General features: G+C 47.2%; 1 protein-coding gene across 4 annotated transcripts in view; it reads left to right on the forward strand.

The window, feature by feature from the left end:
• Positions 1-3,099: 3,099 nt before the first annotated feature.
• Positions 3,100-17,936, forward strand: part of MTHFD1L (methylenetetrahydrofolate dehydrogenase (NADP+ dependent) 1 like) — a 185,731-nt gene continuing 170,894 nt past the window's right edge. Inside the window, exons 1-6 of one of the 4 annotated variants that reach the window (XM_034991008.1) lie at positions 3,100-3,649; positions 11,249-11,333; positions 12,466-12,516; positions 12,606-12,659; positions 15,754-15,878; positions 16,983-17,083. In XM_034991008.1, coding sequence (XP_034846899.1) covers positions 3,426-3,649; positions 11,249-11,333; positions 12,466-12,516; positions 12,606-12,659; positions 15,754-15,878; positions 16,983-17,083 — 640 coding nt within the window. In that variant the 5' untranslated portion in view covers positions 3,100-3,425. The remainder of the gene's footprint in view (positions 3,650-11,248; positions 11,334-12,465; positions 12,517-12,605; positions 12,660-15,753; positions 15,879-16,982; positions 17,084-17,936) is intronic. The other 3 variants (XM_034991006.1, XM_034991005.1, XM_034991007.1) reach the window with 3 other exon arrangements.

The raw sequence follows: 17,936 nt of genomic DNA on the forward strand, positions 1-17,936 counted from the left end.
AATTCACCCATTAAAGTGTACAATTCAGGGGCGCCTGGGTGGCTCAGTCAGTTAAGCATCTGTCTTCGCATCAGGTCATGATCCCAGGGTCCTGGGATCGAGCCCTGCCTCAGGTTCCTGGCTTAGCAGGGAGCCTGCTTCTCCCTCTCCCTTTGCCCCTCTCTCCCCACTCGTATTCTCTCTTGCACGCTCTGCTCTATTTCTCAAATAAATAAATAATTTTGGGGGTTAAAGATTTTATTTATTTATTTGACACAGAGGGAGAGAGAGCACAAGCGGGGGTGGGGGAGGGGCAGAGGGAGAGGGAGAAGCAGGCTCCCTGGTGTGGGACTGGATCCCAGGACCCTGGGATCATGACCTGAGCCAAAGACAGATGCTTAACTGACTGGGCCACCCAGGCACCCCTAAAAAATCTTTTTTTTTAAGTGTACAATTCAATGATTTCAGAATATTAATGAATTTGTGCAACCATCACCACCATTAATTTTAGAACATTTTCATCAACTGTACCCATTAGCTATCACCTCCCCATTCCCCCTACTCCTAGCTCTAAGCAACCACTAATGTATTTTCTGTCTCTACAGATTTGCCTATTCTGGGCATTTCTTGTAATTAGGATCATACAATATATGGTCTCCACTGTGATTTTATTTTATTTATTTTATTTATTTTATTTTTTTTTTAATTTATTTATTAGAGAGAGAGAGAGTGAGTGTGCAAGAGGGGGAAGGGTTAGAGGGAGAAGCAGGCTCCCCGCCGAGCAGGGAGCCCGATGTGGGACTCGATCCCGGGACTCCGGGATCATGACCTGAGCCGAAGGCAGTCTCTTAACCAACTGAGCCACCCAGGCACCCTCCACTGTGATTTTAAATATCACTATTGTCAGCACTCATTAGGTGGAGTAGCTAATTGTCACTATTTTTTTTTTTTTAAGATTTTATTTATTTATTTGACAGAGAGAGACACAGCGAGAGAAGGAACACAAGCAGGGGGAGTGGGAGAGGGAGAAGCAGGCTTCCCGCTGAGCAGGGAGCCCGATGTGGGGCTCGATCCCGGGACTCCAGGATTATGACCTGAGCCGAAGGCAGACGCTTAACAATTGAGCCACCCAGGCGCCCCGCTAATTGTCACTATTGTGGCGGAGCTACCATTGGAACTTCCTGAGAACAGAGACTGGGTAATTTTTTTTAAGACTTTATTTTTTAGAGTAGTTTTAGATTCACAGCAAAATTAAGAGGAAGATGCAGATATCTCCCATATACTCCCCATGGACTGGGTGATTTTCATCTTGGTGACCAGTTGTGCATGTTCACTAGTGTCCAATGAATGTCTGCTAAATGAATGGCCGCCAATTTATAATGAGACAAGCCTCCAAAGGGTTTATGATTTGCCCAAGATCATCACTGGCAGCAGGTGAATGAACCACTCAAGTCTCCTTTCCAATATTCATATGCTTGTGCAAGGCATAACTTCTGTGATTTTGTTTCCTCCAATATAAAATGGTAGTAATACCCACCTCACAGGGTTGTGGCAATGTTAAGTATTCCTCTACCCTACAAAGTCAAATTGTGTCAAATGAGGCCATCACCCTGTAATGAAAACTGCAGGCAATAGTATAAGATTAAGAACATGACCAGGGGCGCCTAGGTGGCTCAGTTGGTTGGTTGTCTGCCTTCAGCTCAGGTCATGATCCTGGAGTCCTGGGATCAAGCCCCGAATGGGGCTCCCTGCTCAGCAGGAATCTACTTCTCTGTCTTCCCCCTGCTCATTCTCTCTCTCTCAAATAAATAAAGGGGATTTAAAAAAAAGGATTAAGAACATGATCATTTGACTCAGGCAAACCTCCATACAACTGACCTCTCTGGATCCATTTCCCCCAGGTTGAAAGTCAGGACAATATTCAACACATTACAGACAGTCTCTGACTTACAACTGTTCAACTTACGATTTTTCCACTTCATGATGGTGTGAAAGCAATAAGCATTCAGTAGATATGGAACTGCAACCAGACTTTTTCTTTTCTTGGGCTATCAATACACAGCAGTATGCTCTCCTCATTCTGGGGAGTTTTGTAGCCAGAGGAGGCTCCCAGTCAGCCACGTGGTCACAGGGGTAAACAACCCATATACTGACAACCAATCTGTACCCATATAACCACTCTTTCTTCCACTTTCAGTGCAACATTCAATAAATTACATGAGATACTCAACACTTTATTATTATTATTATTATTTTAAAGATTTTATTTATTTATTTGAGAGAGAGAGAATGAGAGAGAGAGCACATGAGAGGGGGGAGGCTCAGAGGGAGAAGCAGACTCCCCGCCAAGCAGGGTGCCCGATGTGGGACTCGATCCAGGGACTGCAGGATCATGACCTAAGCCGAAGGCAATCGCCCAACCAATTGAGCCACCCAGGCGCCCCTCAACACTTTATTATAAAACAAGCTCTGTGTTAGATGATTTTGCCCAACTATAGGCTACAGTAAGTGTTCTGAGCACTTTTAGGGTAGGCTAGGCTAACAACCTATGATGTTCAGTAGGTTAGGAGTATTCGATGCAGTTTCAATTTACATAGTTTCAATTTTAGGATCGGTTTATCAGAGGGTAACCTCATCATGACTCCAGAAAGATCTATACATTTATTAGGATTAAATGAAATGGCACTCCAGTACTTCGTACAGTGTTTAGCTACTGGAAAACCGGTGTTTGGGGTTTGCACTAGTTTTATTCCCGCTTTACTTGGGAATTATCATCCTGATAAGATTATAAACAAAGTATCGATAATCTCGTTTTAACTGTGCAGGCAGCTGAGGTTCACAGAAGATTAACTCGCCCAAGGCTACAAGTCAGCCTCTGAACTCCAAGACCCACGCATCCTTCACTGCTAGACCACCTCCAGCCTGAACAAATCCAAGCCCGGGTATCTAAGCCGGGGGTAGGCCAAGTGGCCTTCCGGGAAGCAAACTCCCACCTGGGGCAGGGTTTTTCAGCATCGTGGGCAGAGGGAGGATGTACCCTCTCTCTGGGCTGGACCAGAGGCCGCCCTGCCGCCCCACCCTCCTGCGATTTTCTTCGCTCGTCAGATTCCCAGCAGCGACGGAGGGCCCGAAAGCCTGCCTCCGAGGGCCAGGCCACTAGGAGCAGCCCGCGTCCCGCAGGCCCCCGCCCTCTTCACGTCACGGCCTCTAGGTGCAGGGCCCCCTAGGGGCTCCCGCTCCGGCTGAGGAGGAAGGTGCCGGTCCTTCCTGCCACACCGGCCCGTTACCCGCCAGCCGGTTCCCTGGCCCGGCGCCCGCCCCGCCGCCCTCCGGAGGAGCCTGCCGCCGCCGCCTCTCTGCGCTCCGCAGCCACATCCCCGCCCGGACGGAGGGCCCGCCGCCCCTCGCTCTCGCCGCCTCGCGGCGCCCGCCTGCGCCCCGGCGCCATGAGCGCGCGCCTGCCGCTCTTCCTGCGCGGGCTCCGCCGTCCGCAGCAGCCCCCGGGCCCGCCGCTCCGCCTCCGAGCGCCCTGCCGCGCCAGCAGCGGCGGCGGCGGCGGCTGTGGCGGCGGGGAGGGCCTGCTCGGGCAGCGGCGGCTGCGGGACGCCCAAGTCGGAAGCAGCCGCGGCCAGGGCAGCCGGGCGCCCCCGGCGCGGGACTCGATCGTCAGGTGAGTGTCCGGCGCTCGCCGCCGCTCCGGCGCCGGGGGGCGGCGGCCGGGGCCGCAGGAGGTGGGGCGGCCGGGGCGCTCGGGTCTCGGTGAGGTCCCGGCCCCCCCATCTCCCCGCGGGTGTTTCGCCGGGCTCCGGCTCGGAGTGCTTGGTGCTAACTTGCTAGGGGCGCCCGGCGGCTGACGGGGGGAGCGTGGGCATCGCGGGGCGGGAGTTTGTGCGGGGCGGGGGACGGCGGCGCCCGGGCCGGCGCGGGCGCGGGCATCCCCGGCGGGTGCCGCGCCCCCGGCCCGCGCGCCCCGCTCCACGTGCGCCACCCCGGCCGGCTCTGATGCAACGGCGCCGGGCGCGGCGGGGCGGGGAAGGGGCGGCGCGGCGGAGGGCGGGAGCGCGGCGGAGGCGGGGCGCCGCGGGCGGGGCCGGGCGGGGCCGGGCGGGGGACGGGAGGCGGCCCCGGGCGCGGGAGAGGCGGCCTTGGCCGGGCGCGCGCGCCTACCTGCGCGGTCCTCCGCGGCCCGCAACGCCGCAGCCTCCTGCGGGTGGGGAAGCGTGCTTTCTTGAGTTACATGATCATTTTCTGGGCGCGTTAACGTGGAGCCGGGCCCACCTGACAACAGGCAGAATGCGGCCGAGGAGTCGGGCCCACTCGTGCCCCCCATCGCTGCACGGGTGGGCCGGGAGTCCCCAGCGCAGCTGCGTATAGAAAGTTCTCGCCCGATACAGAGATGACCTGCGGGAGTTCTGGGCCCAGCCTTTTCCTGCCCGCCCCCCACCGGAGACGCCACTTGTGCCCCTCCTCCCCCCCCCCGCACCCCCTCCTTGTTCCTCAGTGGGAGAGAGGGCAGGAAGAGCCTTGAATGGCCCTTCCTGGAGAAGTGGGTTCACTGGGGAACTAAACCTGTGGAGCGAGGCACTCAGGACAAACCTGGACGTGCCGGGAAAGCCCTTACCTGCCTCTCCACCCCCAGGGAGGATTCCTGGTTCCAGGTTGCCTTGTCACTGAGTAGGCTGTTCTCCATCCATTCACATCCTCTTCCTTTTTCCTTCTGTCCCTCCTTGTGAAAGTAATTGCCTTTCCCTCCTCCGTTCCCAAAGCCCTTTATGGTGTAGCCGATGACTCTAAGGAGCCTTCTGCTTAAACTATCTTGTCTTCTTTCGGAATGTAGGAGTACTTAAGGCCTCTCTTCGGGTCATTAGAATTTCACCAGGGTACAGCTGAGCTCCCCTTAGTGGGTCAGGGTTTGAAGACCGTATGGGAGGCAGAAATCACCACCCCATCCCCCTCTTATTTTCTGGGTAGCTCTTACGGCTACCTGACACTTTCTTCTTCATTTATTGTCTGTCTCCCCCAACCTCCCCGGAATGAAAGCTCTGTGGGGCCACGGCCTTGTCTCTTGTTCACTGCTAGATGCTTCCTCCTGGAAAGAGTGCCATGTGTAGGGTGGCCACTTGGGGCATGATGGTGAATGCATCGCTCAAGATTTGGGTTCATTTGTAGATTGTATTCATGAATGTTCTTTTCATTGCCTGACTTAGAGATGAGCAGAATGGTCATTTGGGGACCTGGGTCAGGATCCTGCTGGCCCTGGCGGCAGTCTCAATTCCTGCACTCCCGTGGGGGAGTGGTAGTCTACCTCACAGGGTTCCGGAAAGGAACGCGTGAGAGAACACGTACAAAATGCATAACCCAGGAACTGTCATAGCAAGACCTCCACAAATATTGGCTATTTATTTATTTATTTTAGAGCATTCTAAGCCAGGGGTTAGCAATTCTGCCAAGGACTAGATAGTAAATAGTGTAGGTTTTGCAGGGCAGTAGGCAAAATAGAAGCTATTTATGTAGGCACTTTTATGTGAGGAAAAAAACATTTTCATAATTTTTTTAATGACAAAGGCCAATTTTATTTATGGATACTGACATTTGAATTGCACATGATATTCACATGCTACAAAATATTATTTTGATTTTTCTAACCATTTATTTATTTATTTAAAGATTTTATTTATTCATTCATGAGAGAGAGAGAGAGGCGCAGAGGGAGAAGCAGGCTCCCAAGGAGCAGGGAGCCCGATGTGGGACTCGATCCCAGGACTCTGGGATCATGACCTGAGCCGAAGGCAGACGCTTAACCATCTGAGCCACCCAGGTGCCCCTTTTCTAACCATTTAAAAGTGCAAAAAGCTGTTTTTAACCTGGTGTGTCAAAGTTTGCTGGCCCTTCTGTTCTAAACTAAGAAGAGAAAGTGTTGTACAATGAATTACTGCTTCATGGGATTATGGTTAAGGAATAGGTGCTTTGCTTTGCAATATGACTCCAGTACTTCCTAGGTGTGAGAATTGGGGCAAGCTGTTTGATCTCTGTTCATATACAAAATGGGAACCATTATCACCAGTTTCAAAAGTTGTTGTGGACATCACTATACTCTGCTAATCCTAAAAGGCATATTTTTTAATATCTCCAAAACTAGGCTTTAATTGATTGTCTGACAATTGCTGTTGGTCACGTGACAGTCATCGCCTATTTGTCATTGCCTGTACCTGTGGGAACCTGGCCGTGCATATTGTTGTAACTTAATTGACTTATGTGCATCATCTAACAAAACTTTCCTCCAAGAGATTCCCCGAGGACTGGAGGAAATAGGGAGGTGGGCCTAGCTAGGAGTCACCTAGGATAGACATCCACAAATCTGTGTATGTTAGGTTTTGTTTTGTTTTTTAATTTCATGAAATATGCCAGAAAAGTGAATGAATAAGCTCCCTCAAAAGCGTAGTGACCTCTAATTTCTCCATTAATCCCCAACATTTCCATCAACAAGTCATGGAAGGGCTATTTTAGGAAATGAAATGATTTCTGTTTTTTTCTGATAACTGCCCAGTGATACCTGGTAGAATTGAGAAAGCTCTAACAAGAAAACTTGCAGAATGGGTGTCAGGAATTTAAGGAAAACCTCAGGGACAAGAGTGATAGGGTTTTTCAAAAAATGCCACATCACTAACACCTTTGATGGCACAGAGGGTGATATTGAATGGAGGGAAAAAAAGAAACTGCCGTCAAGGACTCTTGAATCAAAAAAGTCACTTGGGGTGCCTGGCTGGCTCAGTCCAAGGAACGCACGTCTCTTGATCTCAGGGTCATGAGTTCGAGCCCCCACGCTGAGTATACAGATTACTTAAATACTTTTTTTTTTTTAAGTCACTCAGAAGAGTCATATCCTGAATGTGAAGAAGTTTTAGGAATGTTTCAGTTTGGTAGTTTTACTTTTTATGCTCATACGAGTGGTTTATGGCAAACAAAATATCTATGTCTAAATCAGTCTTAAAAATTCTTTTCATACTTACAGAATACACCATTTGTGAAGAAAAGATTGTGCCATAGTTTAACTGCCAGCTTGTTTTTCTTTCTTAGGGGTTTGTAAAACGGTGACATGTCTTTCATTCTGTATCTGAAATTGGGTGAAACACAGCAAATAAGATTCGAGCTCCCAGATCAGCCCTGTGCATGAGTAGGAAGCAGGCTAGGCTGCTTTAATCAAGATACCGCCAAGTGTTGTGGACCTTAGCGTCCAGAGGGAGGCAGACAGGGAAGGTAGGATGATGACCCTATGATGCCTGCTTACTGCTCCAGCACCTGCCTCCCAGCCAGCACGAGGGAAAGGGGGCCAGGGTGCTGGTGGATCTTTCTCTTAGCCGCACGTTCCTCGCCTCCGTCTGGCCAGTGCTCACAACCTTGTTGGCCAGCAGTTAATGTCATGAGCCCATCCAGTCACAGGTGAACCGGGAAATGCGCTCTCTAGCCGATGCCATGTGCAGCTCACGCTCTGAATTCTCTTAAAGAGGAAAATGAGTGGAAGTGTTCATAGGAAGTACCCAGTCATCCAAACCATCCTCAGTTGTGTCCATACTACTGTTACTATTATATTGAATGTATCCACGAAATTACCAGTGCTGTAGGTTTATTAAACGGCTCTGTGGTGCTTTCAGCCTGGGCTATTTCTCCGAATACTGATGGCTGTCCTTAGAAGACACTGTTTTGGAAATTTTAACCCTGTGTGTGCGCTGGTACCTCTTTTGCCTTTGAAATCAATAAAGGGGCTCTGCATTCAGGGATGTCCTTAAATTGGTAGTTTTAAATAACCTTGTCAGCGGCTGCCTCTGAGACTCTGGCGTGGCCACAGCTAGCTGCAAGGGAGACTGAGAAATGAGGTCATTATTCCAGCAGGCTTATGCCCAGTGGACACATTATTTCCCAGCCAAAGGGAGACCAACTTGTTGTAGAGTGAGTGCTAGTGTAACTTGGGCGCCGGCATGCGAGAGCACCTGCCTCTAAGGTCCCAGACCAGCAGGTTCAGCTACTCACCGCTGACAAAATCCAAAGGCAGAGAGACAAGGGGTGAGACAAGAAGGAAATTTATTTCAGTGAGGCCAACACCAGGAAGATAGTGGACTAATATCTCAAAAACTGTCTCCCAAGTGCTGAAAATACTTCTAGGTTTATATAAGGAAAATGTGGGACTCAGGTTGGTGGGTACAGGCAGGTGGGTGGTCAAGGTCGGGTCATTGTCTTGGGGTCAATCACTGGTGGGGTCTTGCTGGCCCAGGGCAGTCCTTATTGCTTGAGGGGGTGGTTTGTGTCCCCCCCCCCGCCCCCCATCTAGGGATGCTTTGCCTTCCAAGTCTTTTGCCTGAGTTAAGAGATAAGCTGGAAGAAAGAATTTCATCAATTAGAAAGTTAAAGGTCAGGGGCGCCTGGGTGGCTCAGTCGTTAAGCGTCTGCCTTCAGCTCAGGTCATGATCCCAGGATCCTGGGATCGAGCCCCGCATCGGGCTCCCTGCTGGGCAGGAAGCCTGCTTCTCCCTCTCCCGCTCCCCTTGTTTGTGTTCCCTCTCTCGCTGTCTCTCTCTCTCTCTCTGTCAAATAAATAAATAAAATCTTAAAAAAAAAAAAGTTAAAGGTCAAAATGGAGGTAATTGAAGTCTTTTCCAGTAGTAGATACTTTAATCTACCAGTTACATTATAAATTCTTAAAATCTTCTTCAGTAATGACACATGACAGCCTGGCTGGAGAGTCACACATTCCTTCTAGCTGGAAATTGACAAGGCAGCTTTTGTCCCAGGAGTGAGAAAATCTCTGATTAGAAACATTTATGCTACTTTTTAGATCTGTTAAGCCTGGTGACTGCTTTCGTGCTTACTTTACTTGTCACTGTAGGAATCATGAATAACCCCAAAGAATGAAACCTCACACTTACAAGAGGTGGGGAGAACTGGCCAGCTTTATTTGCTTTGTTGGTGACAGGTTTGTGCTTTTATAGAAGTGTTTGGTCCCTTCACGCTATTGAGGGTGGTGGTCAAGGCTATGAACAGTTTTTTGGGGAAACTGTTGGTGTCAAATGAGTATTTTTTAGTGTCCTAGGGTAGCCATAGGACACCTGTTTCACGGATGAGGCTACTGGAGTTGATTAGAGATTCAGTAAACTGATCATGCAGGTTCGTTGGAGGCCCACGTCCTGGTGCATGGCTGTTTTGCCTCTACCCAAGCCTAAGAGTCCCCTGGCTCCCTTGTTGAAAATGCACGTTCCTGGGCCTCACCCAGCCCTGTCGAATCTGACTTTCTGGGGTGAGACACAGAAACCTTGCTTCTTACAAGCTGCCCAGGTGATCCTCAAGCACATTGCCAAAAACCACTTGGGTCCTACGCTCCAGTGACTTCCAGAACCAGGCAGGAGGACCCACTCAGCCCAAATTAACAGTCATGAAAGGCAGGGCAACAGTGTGGCATGTGGCCCTCAGCCACACATTATTGGACAGGAGATTTTAGTGTTCATTTATAAGGCAATTTTTTTTTTTTTAAGATTTTATTTATTTATTTGAGAGAGAGAATGAGATAGAGAGAGCATGAGAGGGGGGAGGGTCAGAGGGAGAAGCAGACTCCCTGCCGAGCAGGGAGCCCGATGCGGGACTCGATCCCGGGACTCCAGGATCACGACCTGAGCCGAAGGCAGTCGCTTAACCGACTGAGCCACCCAGGCGCCCAAGATTTTATTTATTTATTTGAGAGAGAGAATGAGAGAGAGAGAGCATGAGAGGGAGGAGGGTAAGAGGGAGAAGCAGACTCCCTGCTGAGCAGGGAGCCCGATGCGGGACTCGATCCCGGGACTCCAGGATCATGACCTGAGCCGAAGGCAGTCGCTTCACCAACTGAGCCACCCAGGCGCCCCTATAAGGCAATTTGTAAACTTTCACATAGTCTCAGTTATTCAACACAATAATACAGTTTTTTCTTGGAGAATTAAGTTGCTTCAGCCAACTGTTTAGAAACAAAACAGATGAAAATCTTCACAGGCCACGTACAGTTGCGTGCCTCCCTATTCTGCCTCGGGTAGCCCAGTGGCAGGTGGGAAGGCTCATCCTGGTTGAGTTTTGAAGCCTTTCTGTCTCCTGAGCACCCCTCTCTTTTCCTCTGCCTACGGAAGAGCAACTTCCTCCAGGGTGCTCAGCAGCTTCTTTGACAACTGGGCGAAACTGAGCAATGCCCTTGTGCCCTCAGCCATGTACTACTGATACTGTGTGGCCGGAACGTCACCTTGTAGGTTTTGGAAGCTGTTCGGTGCACGTTAAGACCCTGTCAGACAGAAAACAAAACTTAGAGACGGTCTTAACACAGGGCCTGGGTACTGCCTCGGCTGAACCTTTTGTCTGTTATCATGAGAGAAGAAAAGCCAACTTCGTATGCAGGTGAGGACCACGTCACAGTGATGGGGGTGAAGGAGTCTGCAACCGCTCGTCCCAGAAGACTGCAGAAGGAGCATGTGACTTGTACCACATCATCTAGGGCTGCCCTGCCTAGGCTGGCACCCCTTGTCCTCCTCCCACCGGTGGTACTCAGGTGGTGATGGCACCTGCTGGGACTTTTAGGAAGTCCAAATGCAGACTTGGGTGGCGGGGCGCCCCGAGGACTGACGGGCTCTCTCCGTAAGAGGCCTGGGGAGAGTATCATATTCTGATGCAGCCCTAGTGTTTCCGTTCCCATCCACCCTTCTCTTCCCCCACTGCCCTTTTCCTCTCCCTTCCTCCAACCTCCCCCTCCCTTCCCCTCTGTTTTCTTCCCCACCCTCTCCCTTCACATTCCTTTGAATTCTGGGACCTAGGATTTATCCGTGACCCACCCGTTTATCTGACAGCAAGCCCCCTCCCCAGTCTCTGTTACCCTCCCCCCACCAATGTTTGCAGTCCCCATGGGACCCCCTAGGGATGGATGTGGGTGGAGGAAGGGGATTATTTAAAAAGAAACGCAACGGTTTTATTATAGCCAACTTGGAAAATACAAGAGAATTCACCCCTGGAAAATAATTGTTTACATCTAGTTTGCACGCCTCTGCTTATTTTTAAAATCAGATGGTCACAGTTTACTCTGTGTTGTACTTCAAGATGGTTATCCTGCCCCTCCTCGCCACACTTCCCACGCTTGGAGCGCATCCTTATGTCATCTAACTATTTTCACTTACAGGGACGAACTTTCTAGGAATATGTGTTGGATCGGTCCTTTCTAGTCATTAACAAAGACATGACTATGTGTTGGTTTTCTTTCTCAATGCAGAGAAGTCATTCAGAATTCAAAAGAGGTTCTGAATTTATTGCAAGAAAAAAACCCTACCTTTAAGCCGGTGCTTGCTATTATTCAGGTAAGCTGAGACCATGGTTCCGTACTCCTCTTTTAGGATGCCTTTCAATGTAGAAGAGAATTGTCTGCAGAAGACCAGGGCATTTCTTGTCACAAAAGTGGTCTTCACAGGGAGGAGAGGGCAGAGATGAAAATATGGTCATGTCCCTCTTCCTTTGGTCATTTTGCTTCTACCAGGTCACTGGTTAGTTACCTCCCTGCCTGAATGGGTCTTTTGTGAGTTGCTTTGAGAGGTTAGGAGGTAGGCACCCACATCAGTTGTGTTACATAGGACATTATTGTGTCCATATGTGCTCAGAGATGCTTATCAGATGTGACTTGAACGTGATAAGGGGAAAAGTTCCCCCTTTGTTTCTGTGGAAGAAGGAGGCTTGATGATCTTACTACGAAACCTGGTAAAGCCTGCCATAAGCCTGAAGGGCCACACGTCAATACATGTCAGAAGGACTTGGCATTTCATGTACATCTCTTGACTGCGGCCCCTTCGTTCCCAACTGTAGTTGGTGCTGTTTGCCCTCCTTCTTGGCACCCCTATGGGGTAACAGGTGCAGAGCAGTCAGGAGATGAGCCAAGCCTGGAAGCTCACACAGCACAGCAGGTGGGCCGCCACCTCATTTTGGCACGCATGTAATGTGTCAGAATAGCAGCCTGGAATGCCATCAGCGCTGTGATTTTCAAGACTGTGGAGCTATGCTCAAGTCACTTGCGTTCTTGGGGTCTGTCTCCACATCCCCTACAAAGCTAGGCAAGCCAGAAGGTTGAAAGAAAAGTGATCTGAGCCTGGACCTCCTGGGATTCTGCTTGCTGATGGGTTTCCAGGTACGGACAAGTCACCTAAAGCCCTGTCCGTGGTGTCCAAACACCCTTTAGAAAGGGTGCTGGCTGGGTGGCTACATGAGCCTTAGGAGGGCTATTACTTTTTAAAAGTAACATAATTTGAAAGCTGAGAATTGATATGTCAATAAATACCAGCTATTAGTCTCCTTCTGTGAGCAATAAGATTCTGCATTTCCTTCTCTTTCTAATAAATTGGATAATTTATAATCACAAAATTAGCCTCTGTATTACGTTTTGTGCTTTGTCAAGATGTTTTTGTTGCTGTTACATTCTCCTTCTTACTCCCATCTCCAAAGGCAGGTGATGATAACTTGATGCAGGAAATAAACCAGAATTTGGCAGAGGAGGTGAGGATTGTCGAATTCTACAAATTCATCTAATTTTTTGATGTTACATTCTCTCACAGTGACAGAACAACTTTGTGTTCCTTTTGCAGGCTGGTCTGAACATCACTCACATTTGCCTTCCTCCGGATAGCAGTGAAGCCGAGGTAACTACCACGGGCACTTGAACAGAGGGTGCTTTCCTCTTTAGACATAATATACCTGTTAGCATCTCTTAGTTGTCATTCGAAAAGATCAGTCTTGTCTTTGTGGCTGAATTCTTAGAGGGAAGAGTTCACTTTTCCCTCTAGTATAAATGCTTCTTGATCTGTTTGTCCCTTAATACGTGTTTCTGTTGAAGACTTGAGTTAGACTTGGTGACTTGGGTTGTGTTTTTTGGCTGCCGCAGCAGTGTCTAGTGGAAACTGTCTGGCTGTCGGGGTCTGGAGGACTAGTTCTGGTTTCGCCCTGTCGTGACGGGTTGTTGGTCCTTGGCCATTCCTTTGGCTTCCCTGTGGCGCAGTTGCCTTATTAAGAAAACAAAGGAATAGAAGGAGATAGTCATCAGCGTCCTTTCCAGGCAGATGTTCCGGGAGTAACAGCCTTTGCAATTGTCATCTCAAGCCTGGGAGAAGCAGCCACCCCCATAAGTAGTGGTGAGGAAATTGGCCCACGGGCCATGCTAGCATTTGGCCCTTCTGTGACTAGCCTTTCTTCACACGGGCTGTGGCAGTGAAGATTTGATTTGACTGTCCATGATGGAAAACGTCAAGTAACAGAATATGAAATAACACAGAAGTTTATTTTTCTCATACATAAGTAAAGTTTAGAAGCGGGCTGGTATTGTGGCATCACAGGGTCACCAGAAACTTAGGCTCCTTCGATCTTGCTGCTTTATTGTCTGTTGGACTATCTCGTATCCAAATGGCAGATTCAACTCTGCAGATCACATCCACATTCTAGCCAGTGTCAAATAAATCCAGACTTAGTAAGGAGAGACATAATTGAAAAGGATTATTGCAGTAGGGAGTATACTCTGACCATAAGATCTGTAATCCTCTGAGAGGTAGGCCAAAGGGTTTTTCTTTTACAGGGAGGGGTAGAGAAGGCCAGAAAGAACCCAGTGTGAGAAAGTGGGATGAGAGAGGACCTTGATGGGATGGCAGGTCAGAAGATGTTTTACCCTGAGGCCAGACTCTTCTCAGAAGGGATTGTCTGCTAACCAAGTGAAGGGTGGGTCAAAGTTTAGCAACCTAGGGGAAGGAAGGAAACTTAACATTTTCAGCATTTTGTTCAGATGGAGGCAAGTAGCTCACCTCATCATTTATGAGACAGTGAATGGGCATTTTTAGGGCCTGTACTTGGTTCTTTGCAGTACATAGAGGGTGGGGGTGCTTTTTTAGCCTTCCTTGTTTTCCCAGATCATGGGGCTCAGTTCAACAACTTCTTGTCACCAGCAAGAAAAAGAAAGGACAACGACAAAAGACAGGCCCCCAGTCTCTTCCCTTCAGGAGCAGTTTCCTGAAAGTCACAGTTATGCTTCAATTATGCTTCCATGCCAGTGGCCTGAGCCTCATTGCTTGGCCACGAAGCAAGGAAGGCTGGGAAATAATAGTCTTTCCACCAGGTGGAAATCATCAAATGATCTAACATCTATTACAGCGCCTAAAAACCAAGAGTCTATTGCTGAAGAAGAAGGGAAACTGTATCTGGGCAAATCGTTTCTGCCACACTTGTCTTTGTAATATATTACAGATATTGACCCCTGACGTACCAGCCTTAACAAATGCAGAGACATTTGTTGCCCCTTTGCAGAAGGACACCCATTGTCTGCATTTGGGTTGTTTGCCCCTGGTATTGCTAGCCCTTCACCTTTTTTATTCCCTGACTTATTTTTTGATGGAGTCATCTATTCCCTATTTTTCTCTGACATTCTAGTAAATGTAAATTTGTATGGTGGTGGTATTATTATGTTGGAAAAGAGTAAGGATCTTAATTTATTAATTAAGATTTCATTGTTGCGTCTGCCACATCCTAGGTACGGGTAACCACAGACCCCTCACTTCATTCTGGGCTCTCGTTCGATGTCACTCCCTCCAACCACCCCCAACCTGCCATTACTCCATTAGCCCTTTACCTTGCTTAATCTGCTTTAGTTTTCTTTACCATCATTTACCATTTCCAGAGATTATACCATTATTATTTTTCGTTTTCCCTCATGTCTTCCCCACTGGAATATAAGCTCTCGGGGGGCAGGCACTTTATTCACAACTGTATTTCCTGTCTTAGAACTGGCACAGAATAGGTACTCAAAACATGCAATATCTGTTGAATGAATGAAAGCATGGTGAATAAATGAAACAAAGTTTTTTTTCTGGTTTTTGTGTATCAAACAGCGTTTTCCTCTCTTACCAGGTAGAAATACCACAGTGATTTTTGCTGGACAGTGAAACAGAGGTGGTAACGCAATACTTCTCACAGTGAGACCCATATCCGTGGGCTGGTATCTCTTTTACTTATGAACGAATAATATTGTGAAGTGAAATGAATCCATATATTATCTCCTGGCATAAAATAGAGATAGAGAGATAGAGCATTTCTTATTGAAAGATACACCTAGCCATTCATTAGCTTTTACATTTTTACATTACCTTCCCAAGCTGCACTTTGGTCTTTTTCAGAAATAGTGAATTATTTTAGTGTTTCCTATAAAAAGGAGGTATCTGTGCTTCGAATTTATCAATCACAAGCCTTTGGAAATGCTTTCTGGGTCCATTCAGATCCAGGGAACATGAGGACTTGAGTGATGGCTTCTTGGGGTTGACAGTTGGGAAGGTTTTGTTGAACACGTTGCGTTTGAAACACAGGGTTGTCTGGGCCAGTTTGGAACTCTTGAGATTCGTGCCTCCTGGTCTCCCTGAAGCTGGCAGTGTGTTTCACTCAAGTATAATCGTGGAATTATCTTTTGCCTAACTCAACGTTTGGTTTGGTTTGGTTTGGTTCTGTTGTGGCAGGGAGTAGCGCAATAAGAAAGATTGAGAAGTCACTAAAATTCTGCGCTGCTTTTGAAAGCTTTTATAAACATGATGAGAAGAGGAAATAGACTTTCTTCATTCTGCTTTACAGCAAGTCTTCAACAAGGAGTGAAAAAGAAATGATGCATTTTTATGAATCTATTTTTTTTTTTAATGTAAAGCTTCTTCTGTTGGGTCTTATTTTTGTAATACTGATTTTAGGGTTGTTTTTTTTTTTTCTCTGTAGATTATAGATGAAATCTTGAAGATTAACGAAGACACCAGAGTACATGGCCTTGCCCTTCAGATCTCCGAGAACTCGTTTAGCAACAAAGTCCTCAATGCCTTGAAACCAGAAAAAGATGTGGATGGGTGAGAAAATATAAAAGAAAAAATCAAGTCTTATTGCTAAATGAGCTTTTCTACTGTGACTTTTTTTCCTTTTAGTTCCACTGTTTCAGCTGTGTCCGTAATTAAGAGTGGAAGAAATCCTTTAACTAGTTCAGGAATTTGAGGGCTTTTTAAATTCCGTATAAGAAAGTTACATATTTTGCAATGGGTACTTGCCCTTGGCTTGGGTGCCTTTCTGGAAGTAACGTCCTTCACATTGTCACATTCATTTCGTAACCTGCTGCCTGACTTATGGAGTCCTTGACCAGCCTTCCTCTTCTAAATAAGGTTTTCCTTGAAAATTCTGCCAGACCAAAGAAATACCCCAGAGTCCTGAGTCACCAGCAGTACCCCATGCTTCCTTAGTCCCAGGCCGGTTGAGAAAAACAAAACAAGCACTTTTATTCATAACACAAGGTTTTATTTGAAATTAGAGGGGAAGAACTATAAATATGTGGTGTGCTAATATTGTGTCTTTGATTCACATCTGGCGTGACACCTGCTTCACGAGACAAGGAGTACTGCCCATTCATGTGGGCGATTTGATGGAGAGTAAAAACCTCATTTTCCTACAAGGAAATAGGAAATGTTTTGTACTGCGACCAAAAAGAACATCAGGTATTTAGTGTTACGAGGTTATAAGCAAATTGAAAAATTAGACTCCCAATCCAGTGTGTCTCATGGGAGCTGGATTGGAAGGCTGCTGCCTGGCGGACACACCCAGGCTCCTTCCGTTACTCTAGCCTCTGTGGGCCCTCAGACCGAGGATAGACCCAAACACAGGTTGAAATGTTGTCATGAAAACCTCTGATCCAGTACTAGACTAACTAGAAAGGAGAAGAAGCCCTAATCAGTGAGAAAACATCCAGAACCTGAAGGTATCAAAGTGTAATTTCAAATCTTTTGTGAAAACTTTTCTGTCCCCATTTTGTTACTAACTTGTATTGTAATTTATATTTAATGATTTAATATAGCCTATCTGTCCAACATTGATGGGGATATTATTTGGGATTGATACTTGTGAGTTATAGATGAGTGAGTTTTGACAAAGTTTTGACTTACAACTTTCCTTTTTTTCAAATTCAGAGTAACAGACATAAACCTGGGGAGGCTGGTCCGTGGAGATGCCCATGAATGTTACATCTCACCTGTGGCCAGAGCTGTGATTGAACTTCTTGAAAAGTCAGGTATGATTGCTCCTTCAGAAATGCTGCAATTTTCTCTTTTTTGGGACTTAACTTGATTTGTTTTATTTTATTTATTTACTTATTTACTTATTTACTTATTTATTTAAAGATTTTATTTATTTATTTGACAGAGACACAGCAAGAGAGGGAACACAAGCAGGGGGAGTAGGAGAGGGAGAAGCACGCTTCCTGCTGAGCAGGGAGCCCTATGTGGGGCTCGATCCCAGGACCCTGGGATCATGACCAGAGCCGAAGGCAGTTGCTTAACCGACTGAGCCACCCAGGCGCCCTCCACCCAGGCGCCCCTTAACGTGATTTTTAAATAAGGATTTCTTTCCAGAAGATTCTAACTGAAACATAGATAATACAAGTGATACTCAACATAGAAACAAGTGATATTCACAAAGTCGGCTCTTTTTCTCATCGTCTGGGAGATACAAATGACTATGACAAATTTTTCTAACAAGATTAACTGTATTATAGTTTTAAAAAGAAACTGGTAAAAGGCGAAAGATTTATGCGATCTGAAGAGAAACCAGAGTACCTGGGATCGAGCCCCGCATCGGGCTCCCTGCTCAGCCAGGAGCCTACTTCTCCCTCTCCCACTTCCCCTGCTTGTGTTCCCTCTCTAGCTATCTCTCTCTGTGTCAAATAAATAAATAAAAAATCTTTAAAAAAGAAAAAAAGAAACTGGTAAAGATGAGTGGCCTGTTGTGAACAAAGGCTTGGCTTCTCTCAGGAAACACTCAAAATAACCACAATGAAAAATGTTCCAAGTTTCAACTTCTCAAATCTGTCAATATGTAAATGTAAATAAAACTTACATTTAACATTTAAATGAGGAAGCTGTCAG

Source organism: Mirounga leonina, unplaced genomic scaffold (assembly GCF_011800145.1).
Source record: "Mirounga leonina isolate KUSES-001 unplaced genomic scaffold, KU_Mleo_1.0 Mir_53, whole genome shotgun sequence".
Classification (NCBI taxonomy): domain Eukaryota; kingdom Metazoa; phylum Chordata; class Mammalia; order Carnivora; family Phocidae; genus Mirounga; species Mirounga leonina.